Below are 18,232 nucleotides of genomic sequence, written 5' to 3'. Positions count from 1 at the left end.
CGTTTAATGTTCATCTAGCAATTGCGCATTAAACTGTTCATATTTCAAATGAAGGACCCAAGGGAAGGAAAAAGAATTGATTTTATGACAGCATTACAGAGATGGTTGAAAGGCATTACTTAACCTGTATATTAGTAATGTTCTGTGTCATATACAAAGATGAATAAGACACAGTCCCTGTCCTCAAAGGCACTTACAGTTTAGAGAGAAAGACAAACAGGTGAGTAAATACTACAAAGGAGTATGATGATCGCAGAGCATGGCTCTGATGCTGAGTTTCCTAACCCAGCTGCAGTGGTTACCGGAACAGACTCCCTGCCAGACAGGTTGGGTTCAAATCCCAGCTCTGCCAGGCTGTTGAACTCAGGCAATTTTACTTAATCTCTCCATACCTGTACCTCTGCCTATGAAATGGGGATGCTATTAGGTCACCATCAGGATGCTATTAGGTCACAGTGCTGCTGTGAGCATTAAGTCAGTCAGTAGATGCAAGGCCTTTAGAACAGTGCCCAGCACACAGTAAGTGCTCAATCAAGATTAACTATTTAGAAGCTTAAACTCTATTGATTTCAGGGAAAAGAGACATTCTCATGGAAAAATCATTATTTATCTTGGAAAACAGTACCCTAACACAAACTGTCAAGAAATCTTGAGAAGATTTATTTATTTTTTTTAAATTTCAGAATATTATGGGAGTATAAACATAAACATTTTGGTTACATGACTTGCTTTGAGTCAAAGTTATGAGAGTGTCCATCACCCATATAATGTGCATTGTACCCGTTAGGTGTGAATTTACCCATCCTCCTCCCCCCATCTGCTTGATTTCCATTGAATTTTGCTACGGGAAGATCTCTTTCCCATAACTTACTTGTATGAAAACAAATCTATTCTCATCTGTATACTGATGTATTAAGAACCTATTATAGGCCGGGCGCGGTGGCTCACGCCTGTAATCCTAGCACTTTGGGAGGCCGAGGAGGGCGGATCGCTCAAGGTCAGGAGTTCGAAACCAGCCTGAGTGAGACCCCGTCTCTACCAAAAATAGAAAGAAATTAATTGACCAACTAAAAATATATATACAAAAAATTAGCCGGGCATGGTGGCGCATGCCTGTAGTCCCAGCTACTCGGGAGGCTGAGGCAGTAGGATCGCTGAGCCCAGGAGATTGAGGTTGCTGTGAGCCAGGCTGATGCCACGACACTCACTCTAGCCTGGGCAACAAAGTGAGACTCTGTCTCAAAAAAAAAAAAAAAAAAAGAACCTATTATATACACGGCCCTATGTAGGGTCTGGTGGCGAATGTACAAATAATGAGTATGAAACAGGAATTTATATTCAAGGAATATATAACCAAGTATTCAAGGAATTTATAATCCATGCTAGTGGAAAGGGACAGTAGAGAATTAAAACCTAATTCCAGGGTGTTTTTAGCAGCACTGGAAAGGTACTCCAGTAATCACCATTGTTAGAGAAGTTCAATGGAAGAAGACCCAAAGAAAGATGACCCAGGTTTTGGCATGGGGACTCTGATGTATCTTGGAGGCAGAAGGACGGATGTGTCCAATGGACCGTTGTAACTGGGGTCACAAGAGTGAGATACGAAGGTTAGTCAGGTACTTTTAGAATCATGATCATAGTGATGAGAATAGAATCTGCAGGAATGTAGGAGACTGCTCAGAGAGAATCTCCACAAAGGAAATGGCTAGAAGCAGAATCAGGTAGGATTGTCAGTGGTGTGGCCAGAAGCCTGGGGCCAGAGGCTGCTGTGTGAGTGGATTGTGTGGAAATAGAGCCAACAGGTAAAGGCCTCTTTTTTTAAAAAAAATATGGGGAAAGGAGAGTTGAGGGAAAGTCTTTGTTTTCCTCTGTTGGACAAGAGTGAAGTCCAGGGGACAGTCCCACAACCCGAGCCCTCCTGCTCAGCAATGAGTCCTGGTAGCTGCGTGTTCAGCTCTGCTCCAGTCTGAGCCTACCAGAGCGTCTTAGTGGGTAGGCTGCTCCGTCCACCAGTGGGTAGGGCGCTGCTCCTGCACCGTGTCTTCTGTGGGAACCAGAGCACCTTCTCAGCTTACCTGGTTAACTCACCATGGATATGGCCCCCACTCCTGGGGCAATCCTAGTCCCATGCCCAAGTCTAGTGTCTAGTCCTGAGTCAGTGTCCTATAGCTGTTATATGAACTCCTCTGTAAGAACTGCTGTCTCCTAACTCGTCCATTAGCCCAGCTCATAGCTCAGATCACATATGTTTGCTGTATTCTCTTGCTCTTGACATCAAGACCACTGGTCCCTCCCCGGAGCTGGCTGATCCCTCAGCCTCAGCCAGCGCTGCCAGCACGTCTTCACGCAGGTGCTGGTTCTCCTCTTCTCCGCACAGCGGGCCGGCCTCTCGCCAAATGCGTGCCGCTGCGGCTGTGCATTTACCACAGTAGGCAGGGGGAGGAAAGCAACTGCCAGGGGGGGCTTAAGCAGCCAGAGAAGGGTAGTTGGTAGGGCAAGGTCCCCAAGAAGCCAGTGAGAATGAGCTCTGGTGTGTGGATTTGCCTCATTAGAGAAAGACACACTTCTTCCCCAGAGATAAATAAAAAAGAGCTAACAATAAAAAAAATCCTTCCAATATGTCAGGCAGGCTCTTCGCTGAGGGTTTTGTTTATATTGTTGTATTTAATATTCACAGCAGCACTATATGGAGGCCCCAATATAGGCCCCAATTTGCAGATTAGAAAGCAGAGCCTGGGGCAATAGATCACCGCCCAAGGCCACACAGCTGGTGAGCGACTGGGCTGGAGCAATGGTCCTGGCCCGACTCTGAGCTCAGGCCCTCCCCGTGTTCCCTTGGGACGTGTGTGTGACTGAAGGCACCGGAGTCTGAGCAGCAGGGAGAAGGTGAGGGACTAATGTTGAAGGCCTCGAGGTCGGTCGTAAAGGAAAGGAAGTGAGGTCATCTCCAGAGACTGGGCTTGGGGAGCTGAGTCATCTTTGCAGAACTTAACAGGAGCAGAAAAGAGTTGGAATGGCCACTGTGGGACAGTCAGGGGAGTCGACAACACGACTCAAAGGAATTCAGAGGAATGCCGGCCGGTGGCAGGGCCCCAGCTGGCGCTGTGTAATGCGAATGTCACAGCGGAACCCATGTATGCAGTTTTATGAGTTTCTCCCGCAACCTCTCTCGGCCCATGCACGCAGGACTGCAGAAGAGACACGGTACCTTTTTGCTCACTCCTTAGGGCCCACACTGGGGTACATGCCCGGAAGAGCAACATAATGTGCTGATGCACTGAGCCATCTGCAGAGAGGGGGATAATGGGATCCCACGGGGCCAGGGATGGGCCAGGTGGGAATGATGGAGGCTTGTGACAGTAGAGCAGAGAGTTTGCTGCTGAAGGGACTGCCGGTGTGGGGCCTGCAAAATCAGAACGGGGCCTGGGAGGATTGAGAGGGGCCAGCAAGCCGGAATGAAAAGGGAGCCATTTGCAAAAATACATGCACCGACGTTCACACATCATAGCAGCCTGGGAAATGGCCACTTCCCTACTTACCTAGGGTGAGTAATAATTTGTGTCAGGCAAAAATAAGGGAATACTGATTTTATTGTGTTTACTAGCGAAAGGAAGAAAGAAAGAAAGAAAGAAAGAAAGAAAGAAAGAAAGAAAGAAAGAAAGAAAGAAAGAAAGAAAGAAAGAAAGAAAGAAAAGGGAAAGAAAGGAAAGAAATAAAGGAAATGGGGGCTGGCCAGGCTGGTAGAACATTGGCCCAGGTACAGGCCTGGTGTTTGCTAACGAGGTTGTATTACAACTACACTCTGCTTTCCAAAACAGCACCCTCAGGAGAAAAGAAATAAAGTCATTTTTCTTGCAAGGCAGAAGATTTAACATTGCTTAACAATAACACTTAACATCACTTAGCCCTTAGCCTTAGGCAACCTCACAACTACCCAGTGCTGGGAATTGTCTTATTCCTGCGCTGGCCAGTGTTCTGGCTTTATTTGGTGAAGTGTCATTTAGCCTGGCAGCAGGCTGCGTGGGCCTGCTTAAAAGATGACAGAGTTCCACGGAAGCATAGGAGGGTGCCCCTTGACCAGGGCTTCTCACCTACTCCACGCACGGTGGGGCATTCTCTCCCTCTGTCAATGGCTCTAAATGGCATATAAATCAACGGTATTGAGTTTATCTTAAAAAGTCCTGTGATGCTCTTCACAAACAACACAGGAGCCAAACAGTCAGTAGCATATTAAACTGCCTATAAGGTTGGCCACCAGCTTCCTATAGATAGAATTATTCCTATTTTTTAATTAAAAATGTAACTCCATAAATATTTGAAAGCTTCCTGCCTCTGTGACAAAAGGTAGGGGGGAGTCTGGTGCCTTCAGAGAGGTGCTCGCCTCCCCTCCTGGCAAAGGAGACAGCAGCCGAGCTGGTGTGATACAATTAAGTGGACAACAACATCTGTGGGGGGTGGGTAAGATGAGAAAACCAGGGGGGCTGAACGTGCATACCTTTCAGAAGCCAGCAGGGCAGCCTCTGGCCTCTGCAATCGACATCTTGGTGGGTGAAATAAACCCCACCCCCACCCCAGCACTGGGTGGCACTGCCTGGGAAGGAGGTTTGTACATCCTCTTTAGATACTGAGGTGGAGCACCCTCCCATTTAAAAGCCACTGCCAGGATGGCTCATGCCTTTGTCTGAGCCCCATTGATGTTCCACCATGGCTACTTCTGATCACCAGGTAGCGATAAAGGTCTGTCTGCACGTGCAGCTAATCACTCCTGCACTGTGTGCATGGGTGGACTTTTGGCCAAAATAATTTTCAGTCTAAGATGCTTCCCTTCCAGCTGTGGTTACAATACTGGCTTTGTCAATTTATACATTATGACGATGACTCCAGAGGCACAAACAGCACAAATGTGTTACCTTTGTCAGAAAACTCCCTCCACAGTGTTTAATCCTGAAATAGACTTGTTTAGAGTCAACCATGATTGAGCATTTCAGGGCTTATTAGTAAAAATAATGAGGAGTTGGAAATTCAGAGGAATTTATATTAATAATTACAAATAGAAGCATTTGTTGCACTACCATAAAAGATTGATTTGCATGCCTCCTTTACAACGCAGTCGAGTCCTAAGGATGGACTGGGAGAGTGTCTCCAGTTTCCATATTCACAGGGCCTGATATATGCTAGGTGATCACTAGATAGATGGGGAATGAATCGATGAGTAAAATTCACAGAATTTGAAATGCTATTTCTGTGCTTTTGATTTGCACACACAAAAAAATCCATTTCTGTACTCTGAGTATAGTTGGCCAGGAAGACATTAAACTGTTTCCAGTTTTCCTTTTTTTTCCCCATCTCATAAGAACATACTACTTTCCATCTGCCTTAACCATAATTTCCATACTCTTCAACAGTGAAAGCGGAAATCATATATTTAAAACAAATTTTGGAAAGTATTTCCATTTTTAAAGTAAAAACAAAATACAGCCGTCCCTCAGCATCCATGGGGGATTGGTTCCAGAACCTCCCCCCTCACACCAAAGTCCACAGATACTCGAGTCTCTCACATAAAATGGTGCAATATTTGCATATAACCTACGCACATCTTCCCATATAATTTATATCATCTCTAGATTACTTAGATTATCTAATCCATTGTAAATACTATGTAAATAGTTGTTAAGCTGTATTGTTTAGGGAATAATGACCAGGAAAAAGTCTGTACATATTCAGTACCCACACAACCATCCACTCCTTTTGTTGGGGGGTGGGGATATTTTCCATCCAAGGTTGATTAAATTGATGGATGTGGAACTCATGGATATGGAGTACCAGTATATTAGGCCAGGCAAAATAGGCACAGGAAAGAAATCATGGATAAGAAAAAACTATAAGACAACAGATCAAAAAAAAAAGAAAACATATATAAATAAAATATAGTTGTATAAAAGCTTTTAAAGTATTGTATTTTGGGTATCCTGTTAAAAATCGGTTCCCTGCTAGATTTGAGATTTTGTTACTTTTGAAAATTAACATACTATTTATAAGCGCTACTTAGGCTGTGCCTGTTGTAATGTTCAGGGTATTATTTTTGTAAATTCACACACAGAAGTACAGCCCACATGCAACTCAAAACAGCAATCCAACTCTGAGTTAGCACTTTCACAGCTCCGCTTTGATGACAAGAAAGAGCTACTCGGGGTCCTCCGCCCACCCCTTTAAAAGGCGATACTCGGCAACATTCCAGTTTTCTGGCTGGCATTAACCTTTCTTTGTTTCTTTTTTGAACTCACTAATTCTCACACCCTTAACTCATCTAACTCCCATAGTAGCTGGACTGTACGTAATCTTGGAAAAGTTTTCTCTTTGTCATGTGCTACTGATAGCAGACTAAAATTACTCTTCATCGCACAGACAGGAGCACACACTTTAGAGAACTGTATCTCATTTTCAGGGGTGTCTAGTTACAGCATGAGTGATCACGTTAGGACAGAGTGGCCAAGCAAACTTTTCCCACGCAGTTGTTTCTTTCCTTCTCTGGGTCTGTGCCTCTCAGCAATATTTGCTGATTGCCTTGAGAACAGGGTCAGATTCTACATCAAACAAAGAACACCTTCCCAAGTGCATATTTCTCTCCTGCTTTTTAACACCCACACAAAACGCCAAACTTAAGGTTGGCCCACCCTTCCTCATGGGTGATTTCTAGGACAGAGGATTTACTATTTTATTGTCTCTAAGCTTGGTGCAGGATGTTCAATACCATTTTTATAGCAATGGCTTAGGATTTCCATTTAGTATCCAATATTCCAGCTGACATGTTCAATTGCAATGATATACTATTTTCTCCCCTTAAAAAATAACCCACAAGTGTTTCAATTATTAGCACAGTTGTGAAGATGGCACTAGGGCTGTAGCAGACGGCAGTAAGGCGAAATTATAACATATTCCCTATTTCGAAGCCAGATTTCTATTTCACGTAGACTTCTCTAAAGACTTCATTTGTGGGTGAGCTGGAGATGGGAGACCCCTGGGTGACCTACCTGGGTAAGGACGCGTACTGTCTCTCCATCCCCTCGGGGCGGAGGTTGTGCACGGTCCCATCAGGGCCCTTTCCAGACACCTGCGGAGAGAAAAGTAATTAGAGATGAAGATCCATTATGCACGCTGGTTACTGACAATGCAGCTCAAAATTATAATCAGTGCACAAACGCTGCTGCCGCCTGCCAAAAATCAACCATGGGAAAGCAAGCAAGTACCCGCCTCACCACGGGAATGGAGGACCAAGCCGCAAACGCGGCATTTAACAACACGGTTGCTTCTCTCAAATACGGGTCACTGTCAAAATGACTCTTTCACGCCCCCATGCCAGGGGTATTCTGTGGGCTGTAAGACCATTTTCTTTTTCTTTGCAAATAGACTTTAGTTTTTAGAAAAGTTGTAAATTTACAGAAAAATTGAGCAGATAATATAAAGAGTTCTCACTTATCCCATACCCAATTTCCCTATATTACTATCTTACACTAGTATGGTACATTTCTTATAATTAATACATCAATATTGATACATTATTGTTAACTGGAGTGTACAGTTTATTCCCATTTTTACCTAATGTCTTTTTGTTGTTGTTCCCAGGATCCCATCTAGTACACCATATTAAATTTAGTAATTGTGCCATCATTGGCTTCTTGAGGCTGTGAGGAGGATCATATTTTTTAAATCACCTTTTCCATGAAATCTTTTTTCACTAACAAGGTTGGTGACAACCCACTGTCTACTCCATAGGAAGCCCTCCCTGACCACCCCGAACCTCACTTAGCTCTTTCTCTCCCTTATGAAAGACCACACAGGAGTGATGAACTGTTTTCTATCTAGCGTTGGTCTTTGTTTTCGCCCTTTCCTATGTACTTGCTGTGTTCACCTCTTGGAACCTTTCCCATCAGCCTCTGAGATCCTGAAGGGCAGTGACTGGCCCAGTAGGTTCTCCATGAAGTGTGTTTGTTTCTTTAATGAAAAGAGTTTATATCTCATCCCTTTGTGTCTATCATACCAACTAAAGCAGGATGAACACAGCAGGTATTTAAGAGTACTTGTTTGATTCCTTACCTGTGTACATCAACGCACGTGGTATTATGGATGACTCATATGCTTGCTTTTGTGCTGGGGCAGCCCTCCCACCAATGGGCATGGAAGGGGCAAATAGAAAACTTGGACTATTCCAGTTGGGTGGAGAGGAGTTTGCTAGTAAACACAGAAAGTAGCAGTATTGCGGTCAGCAGGGAAAATGTTGTCTAGGTAGTACTAAACAACTTGGATGTCAGTTTCTTCTTACAGAAAGTTCTAGCTCTCTATAAAACCACCATTCCGGCTTGTGCAGGGTGTGTGTGGGGGCTGAGGGTGTGGGGAGAGATGCTGCAAAGCAAATATACGCATGCATTTAGAATAAGAAAGACTATTCTTGGAGTTTAATTATTGTAGGAGGATCTTTCGAGTGTGTCCTATAAAACCTCTTTACATTTCATCAATACATGGAACAGAAGTAGAGGAGTAGCTGGAGTTATCTGAGAGGGCAACAGTCCAGTGAACTGCCTAGGTCAGGATGAAGACTGCATGTGCAAACTTTAGACAGAGAGATTGAGAATTCTTAGCATTAAGACAAGAGCCTTGATTTAAACCACTGACCTTTCTACCAAAGACAAAGAAGCAGTGAAGGAGAGAAGTAATGTCTTCAGCCACTCCTGTATAAGGTTTGTTTTGTTTTTAACCCTTTGCACTTGCTTGCTTTTTTTTTCGATTCCTTTATTCTACTTGGGATTTAATTTTTTAAATACCCCAGATTTTACAAAGTGCGGCAGTAGAATAAAAACCTGGAGTTTCTTTTCATACAAACTTATTTATTTGGATTTTTTAATATTTCAAATTATTGATACATTCAAAGAGTAATTTTAATCTCTGTAATTTTTGCTAACCGTGTCGAGTCACACTCCACATCTGAGTGCAAAGGGTTAAACTATTTCTTATGGAGGAAGAATTCCTGTGAATACCAGAACTATGTTGCTGATTATTAATTGTGGTTGTCTGAAAAAACACCCCTAGCATGGTTCTAGATGTTGATACCTAATCTTCTTCTTGTAGCCATAAAACTCCCAGTTGACAGCTTCAGCACTGTTATCCAGAACTGGCCCAGCCTGGAGATGGAGGGAGCCAACATGCTGGTGCCTTGAGGAGGGAGCACCGCCGCGTGCCTGTCGCTGTTCTGGTGAGTTACCTACCAGCATCCTACATGTTATGAAGGGTAAGATGATCTTTAGCCTGGAGGAACTTTCCTTCTTATTGGAAAAACAAGTATTAGAAATGCAAGCATGACACAGGATGCTGTATGATCAAGTGCCATTCTGGATGTGACCAGCAATGACGCAGATACTGCCTGGGGGTGTTAGGAAAAACTCACGGAGGTACCAGAGCTTGGGCCAGGCTGCAGAGATGGGCAGCATGTTTCCATGACTCTGCTCTTCACCAACTGTGCATGTACTTCTCTGATAGTGTTGCATCCTCACTAATAGAGTCACTCAGTTAGTGACTACTGAGGACCTAAGGTATCCTCAGGCCCTGTTAGGCACTGGACTCAAAGCAATGAAGAAATCCAGCCCTTCTTCTGGAGGAGACAGGCCTGCAAACAATCACGGCACGATGAGATCACTGCTCGTGTGGAAGTGTGCGGAAGGAGGCAGTGGGAGTCTACAGGAACAGATACCACAGTCCACCTGGGGGAGTTGAAGACAGCTTCATATGGGTGTTGAAGCTTCATCTAAGATCTGAATATGAATGAGGAGGAGTGTTTCCGGGGAATAAGGTGGAGGAGTAGCAGGAGAAGGCATTCTAAGTAGAGAGAACAAAAGTGAAACAACATGGGGGCATAAAAAAAGCACTGTATTTTTAGGGAATGTCAAGATTTTGATAAGACAGAAACAGAGGGTATGAAGAAAAGCATATTCTTAACTAGTAACAGCACTACAGGTGCTACAATCATGGCTATGACTATTACTACCGCCACTGAAATTTTTTAATAGAGTATTTTTTTTTGGCTCACAACAAAATTAAGAGGGAGATACATAGATTTCTTGTACATTCCCACCCCAACACATGTGTGGCCTCCCCAATGATCAACATCCTGCACCAGCATGGTACAATTGTTACAACTGAGGAACCCACCCTGACACATCATGATCACCTAAAGCCCACAGCTGACATTAGGGCTCTCTTCTGGAGTTGTACATTTAAGGGGTTTGGACAAATGTATAAGGACACATATTCATCATTATAGTATCATATAGAGTATTCTCACTGCCCACAAACCTCTGTGCTCTGTCTATTTATCCCTCCAACCTCCTGGTATCTACTGATGTTTTTTATTATTGTTATCATCACTTCCAGAAGGTCGTATAGTTGAAATCATACAATACGTAGCCTTTTCAGATTTGCTCTTTTCACTTAACAATATACATTTAAGTTTCCATCATGCTTTTCCATGGCTTGGTGGCTCATACTTTTTTCTATGGTTGAACAATATTCCAGTACCGGATGGACCACAGTTTATTTATTCATTCACCTACTAAAGGACATCTTAGTTGCCTCCGAGTTTTGGCAATTATTTAAAAAAGCTGTTGTAAACATCAGACAATTATGGTACAATGAGGTCACTGCTAGTGTGGAGGTTTTCAACTCTGTTGGGTAAATAACCAAGGAGGGTGGTTGCTGGATCATATGGTAAGGCTATGTTTAATTTTGTAAGACAATGCCAAACTGTTTTCCAAAGTGGCTGTATTATTTTGAATTCTCACCAGCAACGAATGAGAATTCCTGTTGCTCCACATCCTTTTCAGCATTTGGTGGTGTCAGTGTTCCCAATTTTGGCCATGCTAATAGGTGAGTAGTGGTATCTCACTGTTGCTTTAATTTGCATTTCCCCTGGTAACATATGATGCGGAGAATCTTTTCATATGTGTATCTTCTTTGGAGAGGTATGTATTAAGGTCTTTGGCCCATTTTTTAAATTGAGTTTATATTCTTATTGTTGAGTTTATAAGTTCTTTGTGTATTTTGGATAACGGTCCTTTTTAGGACGTGTCTTTTGCAAACATTTTCTCCCAGCCTGCAGCTTGTTTTCCTCATTCTCTTGACAGTGTCTTTTGTACAGTAAATATTTTTTCTATTTTAATGAAGTACAGCTTATTAATTCTTTCTTTCATGAATCATGTCTTCAGTATTATCTCTAAAAAGTCATTACCAAGCCCTAGGTCATGTATATTTTCTCACATGTTATCTTCTAGGAGTTTATAGTTATTAAGATTATCATTACCACAGTGTGGAAGTTCTAATGAAGGTCTGAGCCTGAGATGGTAAGGCCTAAACTAGGGATTTTTCAAAGGATGATGATGAGAGAGTGTCATAGGAATCTTAAGGTGGTAGAATCCATAGGATGGACTGTTGATTAAAGGGAAGGGCATATTTAGAATAACACCCAAGTTACTGAGCTGAGCAACTAGGTGAATTTGGTAATAGTCACCAAGAAGGGAATAAAAGAAGAACAGATTTAGGAGTAGGGGTGGGAGAAGGGAATACTTAGCCATACTGAGCTTGAGTGGGGACATTTGATGGAGATGTCTGATAGATAATTTGAGTACAAAGATTTACAACTCAGAAGAAAAGGCTAGACTAAGATGTAGAATTAGGAAACATTCAGCATATAGATGGCACCTGAAAGCTTGGTGGAAAATGTCCAGGCAGAATCTACAGAGACAAAACAGAAGAAAAGAGATGCAATGACAATACAGGAGAATACCAATAATATTCTCGGGAACACTATCATTTATAAGGCAGGCAAGAAAAGTTAAACCTAGGAGGAAGTCTCAGAAAAAGTAGTTGGTCCAGAAGAGAACCAGGAGAGCATGTTACCATGGAAATCAAGAGGAAAGAATTCCATGAAGGAGGGAGTAGTCAACAGTGTCAAGGGTGGTAAAGACTTTCAGTAAGACAAACTGAACCCAACGGACTGTGGTGCATGTGGCGTGTGAGTGCACATCATCCAATCTTCCCTTCTGGCCGACTACCATCCTGAACTACAGAGCCTGGAACGCTAAAAACTATCTTACTCAGAAGTCCCTTGCAGCCAACATCCTAGCTGTGATTTAATCAGGCCCTAACATTTGGGAGATGGAATTGAGGCAGTGGCTACTCTGCCACTGTTTATTCTGGCAAGAATGACTGAAAGGTATGCTTGGTTTTCCTGTGGCAGCTTTAGCAGATGGACCATTGTGAGTTTTTGTGGCAGAGCGTAGCTTTTAGCTATATGGTAGCTCCTCAGATAGGCATTATGTGGCTCTGGAGCTAAACCTTCCCGTATAGAAGTGGCAGCAGCTCCATTGGTAGCTCAGTTCTGTAGTATGGCTTGGAAAATCATTCCTGAAAGCTTATCTAAGAATTTGTTTCTTTTACCTTCCTTAGGATTCAATAAACCCGTTACTAGGGTGTAAACCATTTTTTCCTGCTTAAACAAGCTAGAGTAGATATTGTTCTCTGCAACTGAACAGTGATCAATATAAGGTCTGCAAAAGTATATATGTTGGAAGTGCCAAGTATATATGTTGGAAGTGACAATATGTTGGAAGTGGAGATGGTGATGGGTACTTTATTGAGAGTGATTTTAGTGGACTGATGAGGAGAGAAAGCCAGACTCTATGATGCTGAAATTATTTATAGTTTTCTTTTCTTTTCTTTTTTTTTTTTTTTGAGACAGAGTTTCACTTTGTTGCCCAGGCTAGAGTGAGTGCCATGGCGTCAGCCTAGCTCACAGCAACCTCAGACTCCTGGGCTCAAGCAATCCTCCTGCCTCAGCCTCCTGAGTTGCTGGGACCACAGGCATACGCCACCATGCCCGGCTAATTTTTTCTATATATATATTAGTTGGCCAATTTATTTCTTTCTATTTATAGTAGAGACCGGGTCTTGCTCTTGCTCAGGCTGGTTTCAAACTCCTGACCTTGAGCAATCTGCCTGCCTTGGCCTCCCAGAGTGCTAGGATTACAAGCGTGAGCCACCGTGCCCAGCCCATTTATAGTTTTCTAATAAACAACCACTGGTTGTACTGCCTATGCTGTTATGCTTACAAAATGGAATTAATACTTGCAAGGAAGTAAACATTTGTTAATATCTCCTAAGTAGAGTAACATGAAAAGTAAGATAGAAAGATGAGAAAAAAGTCCTCTACCTCAGGGACACATTATAAGTTAATGGAAATGATGGGAATAAATGTATGTTCTATTACTTTAAAAAAATAGATTTAATTAGTTTTTCTTCCTTAAATGATTATTGTGGAAAACCGCCCAAAGATGACCTCTGTTGACATTTATAAATATACACATATTTTAATGGCTTATAGGTTTGTCTCATCTATTTATTACTGGTATTTTCCTATGCTATTAAATATATTCCAAAAGCACAAATTTTATGAATTTTAATGGCTATATCTCATTTTATGGATAAATCATAATTTATGATAATCTACTTCTGTAATTTGATCAATCTTTAATATCCTGATTAGAAATGGTAGCAATATAGATCAGTGTGTTGGGTACAAATATTCTTGCAAATAGCTGTAAATGGAGGGTAGGAAATTGCAGAGGGTTGCCAAAGGGAAGCTAATTATAAGAAGTTGTGGTTAAGTCCTGAGGAAGTCAGACACTTGAGGAGGGAGTGAGGGGAGAGAAAACAGGCACAGGCATTTATAAGCTCATTGCTCATTTTGCTCTGTGCTCTATAAGCCTCAGAAATGTTCCTGCTTCAAGAACTCCTTATTAGGTAATTTCCCTCATCACAAAAAAATAAGGTCAGCAGCTTCCATCCAATTAATTTTTTTTAAATCCCTTTATCTTACTTGGTATCGTGCAGGGTTTTTTTTTTTTTTTTTTTTGGTGTAATGACCTAAATATATGTCTGATAGAAACAATCTTGACTTAAGCCATAACAGAAACCTATCCTTTTATACAACAGTGTAACGTTAGAACTTACGCCTGGATTGGGGGCATATTTATCTTTGTCTCTCTGATACAGCTCAGGAAGTGAAACTTCAGAGAGCTTATTCAAAACAACTTGAAGAGCTCATACCTTGGTGCGCCTTGCACGAGGTGACCCTCTTTGGCTGGATTATGACAGCCTGTGACAAGCCTATCAGGAGGGCTTGGTGTTTGGAAGGAAAGTTGAAACAAGATGCTTTTAGTCCATGGGAGTTCTCCCAATTTCATTCACTCAATGCTTGCTGCCGGCTGGGGCGTTAAGAGCCTTGTTAAAATAAAGCTATTAGTCTTTTCTCTATAAAAGCCAGGAGCTTGCAGCTTACATTCAGGGTTCCTTACATTAGTATGTATTTCTAGCCTGGCATTGCTAGAATCAGCAGTTTCACAAAACAATATCCTAAAGAGGCCATTTAACCCCCGTATTTTCCCCATTTGCAGATTAATGGCAGAGAAGAAGATATAATGCCTTTTGAAATATTTCTTTTACCAATTCATGAAAAATAAAAGAATAAATCATACATGATTTTCTGCAAATGGCTCTGATGATAAAAAGCGGAAACAATTCAAAATCAACGTGTTTTTCAGCTTCTATAGGTTAGGACACATTTTCCCCAATGTTGTAATTTATGTCCTATAAGCCAATTTTCCCAAGGAAATTTAAAATCTGTTATGATGGAAAGGCCGTGCAAAGTTGCAACATGGCTTATTCACCTAAATATAACATCCTCATTTACAAATATGTCTTACTCAGATCCATTACCAAAAAAAAATGAGTTTCATGCTGCCAGACACATCATAAGATTAAGATGCAAAGTACAAAAATTTAGATGCCGTTTTAGGAAACGTGTCTTTCATTTCAAGTTGGTATCATGACAGACATTTTTGAGCAGTGTACCACATTTCCAAAAGCTTTCTTATAATTCCATTGCTCTTACCTAGTTATGGATTTGGCTGCAAGATATTTAAAGGCATCAACGCATTGAAAATTTCTAAAAAGTTATAAACTTGGCTTTTGGTATCTTCTACCATTAAGATAGTCTGTTGAAATGAAACATTTCAAGGGTAACTGAGGGTAACAGATCTATCTTAACCAAAAGAAATATTCAAAATAGGTTAATTATTTCTCTTTGGCAATGTGTAGTATTAATATATTATGCCTAAGCTACATATTTGCAAATATGCTATCCAGAGAGGCAAAAGAACACATAGTCATTCAGACCATTATTTCTGAAGTGTTTGTTTTCTCTAATTTGATTTCAGTAATTTTGTCAAATAACTGGGTATTCAGCTTATAGACTAGCCTAGAACATCTGCTAGTTTAGCAAATACAGCAAATAAAATATTTTAAAAATAACTCTTGGGTAAGTCTTTTAACCATTCCAAGCCTACATTTTCCTCTGTTGTAACATGTCAGAGTTAAAACAAAAATCTTTGAAGTCTCTTCTCACTTGCATACATTTACAAAACTTACCCTGCACAGTTTCCACATTCGTGCTGACCACTTACACCTCCTTAACTGTACGTAGGTACATAATGATTTTATAGCAGAATGACAAAGAGAGAGCAAAGTAATCTGCAACATTATGAAATTATAAAGTATTTATTGGGATTTAAGCATGAAATCTTATGCTAGCTCCATCCAAGTACTAGATGTATGTACACAGGGCCATGGCATCTTAATAACCTGAACTATCTCTGTTATGATTATCTTCGCAGAAAATAAAATCAGACATCTCCTGCCAGCTCTGTTTGTGTCTGGGCCTAAGATACAGTTACCATAGAAACTATGATTGTGGATACAATTTTACAAATTTGGCTTCATCTATCAGATGCACTTTGTGTATGTGTGTGTATGTGCATGTGTGCACATGTGCCTTGCCAATAAGCTTGAAGAGCAAACTCGGGCTCTATGTCTTTAATTAAAGAGCCAGACATCACTCCTCATTTCCTTTCCCCCATCTGTCTACCTACAAATAAAGATATTATAACACTGGCTAAAATGTAAACTCATACTTGAAAAAAGACAAAGGTCTGATGAAAAGATGAAAAAAAGGGTATGAGAAAAAGCATTTTCTAAGAATTCTGTCACCTGTCCTTTATTTTCCAGGAGCAGAATAAAGAGGAATTTGGTAGCGTCTTAGTGAAATTAATCACTAGATACTAATATCTAGTACTTATTGAATTTGGTTTCTAATTGTTTCTTGAATGTATCATGTGAATCATTTATTCCTTGCTGTTTTATTTTATTGTACTCTGTGACAGTGTTCTTTACTCATCCCAAAAGAAACAAAGCTAATCCTTCAAATATGTCCCAATTTTAAGTGCCATAATATAGTTCATATTATTTCTTGTGAATTGATACTCTTCCTTTTAACTGGTAAGTCCTATAAAAGACATTCATTGATTAACCTCTCTAGCATATTTTAAATATACTTTCATTATAAAGACTAAACACATACATAAGATTTACAGCTTTTCAGAATGTTTCTTTTTTCTATTTCAGTCAGTGGGCATGTTCTGGTCACTTCCATTTACAGTTACTAGAAAGAAAGGACTCTGGAACACTGTACAATCAGGTCATGAGTTATACTCAAGGCTACCATTTCCATCTCTGCCTCATTTCACACGTGAGGAAATGAGAGTTCAGAGAGAGTTAAGAGACTTGCCTAAGGGTCATGCCGTGGCAAAGCCAGGATTTGAACTGAGATGTGTCTGACCCCAAAGCAACACTTCCCCCACTCACAATGCTGCCTCATATGTTGACAGTGATCATTATATTCACTGTCACTCTATTTCCTAAATGAAGAACTGAGACAGAAGACCTGAAAGTTCGACTGAACCTATAATGGCAGTGGGATGGAATATGTGAAATTGTGGCTGTCTGCAAGCGTTCCAGATGTGTTTATGGTCATCAAGTCATATTACCAAACTCCAATGGCCTAGCGATGTTTATTTCATATAGCTGGAGGCATTAATATATGTACATATGTTGATTTTTTTGAATAGCAAGAGTAATTCCTAATAAAGAGTTATATTTTATAGTTACGTTTTATAAAAAATGACAGCCCATATTATGTACCTTTTTTTCCCAGTTATTCATACATGGTGTCTGCCTGTTAATCTGGTTTACTTAAGACCCCAGACTATAAGCTTCATGAGTGTTAAGACAAGGCCTCCTTTTTGTACCACTGCATTCTCAAGGCCTAGCATATCACCGTGGTCATTAATATTTATCGGGTCTGTGAAAGAGAAGTCTCAAATATCTACTCAGTGGAAGTTAACAGAAAGAATTCATCAGACTCCATGATGGTTAGCTAGGTTTTAGAGCTAAACTTGTTAAATAGTAGAAAACATATTATCAAAATGTTTTAAGGGAGCATTACCCTCATTACCCTCTGTTATATGGGAATCTCTTATTAAGACTGCCACTTTCCTTTTATTTACATAGTCTTTATTTTTTATATCCCTTAAAAAATAAAAAATAAACTATAAACATCCTTACAATTTAGATGTAAACTTAGATCTGGAGTATAAATCAAAAGAACCTGAATTAAGAACCTGAATTAGGTAATTGCTTAGAGTGAGAGAAGACTCCTATAAGGTCAAAGTACAGTATTCTTGGAGGGGAACCCAATTCAATAGGTTGAATTACTGAGCACACTGGGCATACCCACTGTCAATCAGAATGGCTACCCCAATAAGAAGTATCTATTTGATTCACAAAGTTACCATACCCATCTTACCATTCATGCTAGAATCAGACAGGCATTTTCAGCAAATTTATAGCAGCCAAATTATTCTGTGACTACTATAGCAGCTGAGTTCAAGTTCTAGGTAGATGAGAAAAGACGAGGAGAAAGAAGAACTAAACAGATGTCATTGTGAAAATTGATGTTTTTGTGTCAAAATGTGGTTTGAAAAAGCAAACACATAACCACACCCACACACACTCTTCCATAATTTTCTATTAACTAGCAAATAAAATTCAACCTCTTAGTCTGGTATTCAAGGCCTTTAGCAACCCACAGCAACCTAACTTTCCAGCTTTATCTTTCCTCTCTCATATGTATTCCATGATTTTATCTATCTTACTGGGAATTTTGTGGACCCTGAATGTGCATTTTCGTGCCTATGGCAGCTGTCCATTTCTTTGGTTTTGGTAGCTCTTCCCA

The 18,232-nt window shown here is 40.8% G+C and overlaps 1 protein-coding gene across 1 annotated transcript in view; it reads right to left on the bottom strand.

Moving 5' to 3' along the window:
* Positions 1-18,232, bottom strand: part of PARD3B (par-3 family cell polarity regulator beta) — a 970,516-nt gene that overhangs the window by 49,266 nt on the left and 903,018 nt on the right. Inside the window, exon 22 of the mRNA XM_076005852.1 lies at positions 7,032-7,111. Coding sequence (XP_075861967.1) covers positions 7,032-7,111 — 80 coding nt within the window. The remainder of the gene's footprint in view (positions 1-7,031; positions 7,112-18,232) is intronic.

Source organism: Microcebus murinus, chromosome 8 (genome assembly GCF_040939455.1).
Source record: "Microcebus murinus isolate Inina chromosome 8, M.murinus_Inina_mat1.0, whole genome shotgun sequence".
NCBI classification, from domain to species: Eukaryota; Metazoa; Chordata; class Mammalia; order Primates; family Cheirogaleidae; genus Microcebus; species Microcebus murinus.
The sequence above is the reverse complement of the archived record's forward strand: the minus strand, read 5'-3'. Positions and strand labels throughout refer to the sequence as shown.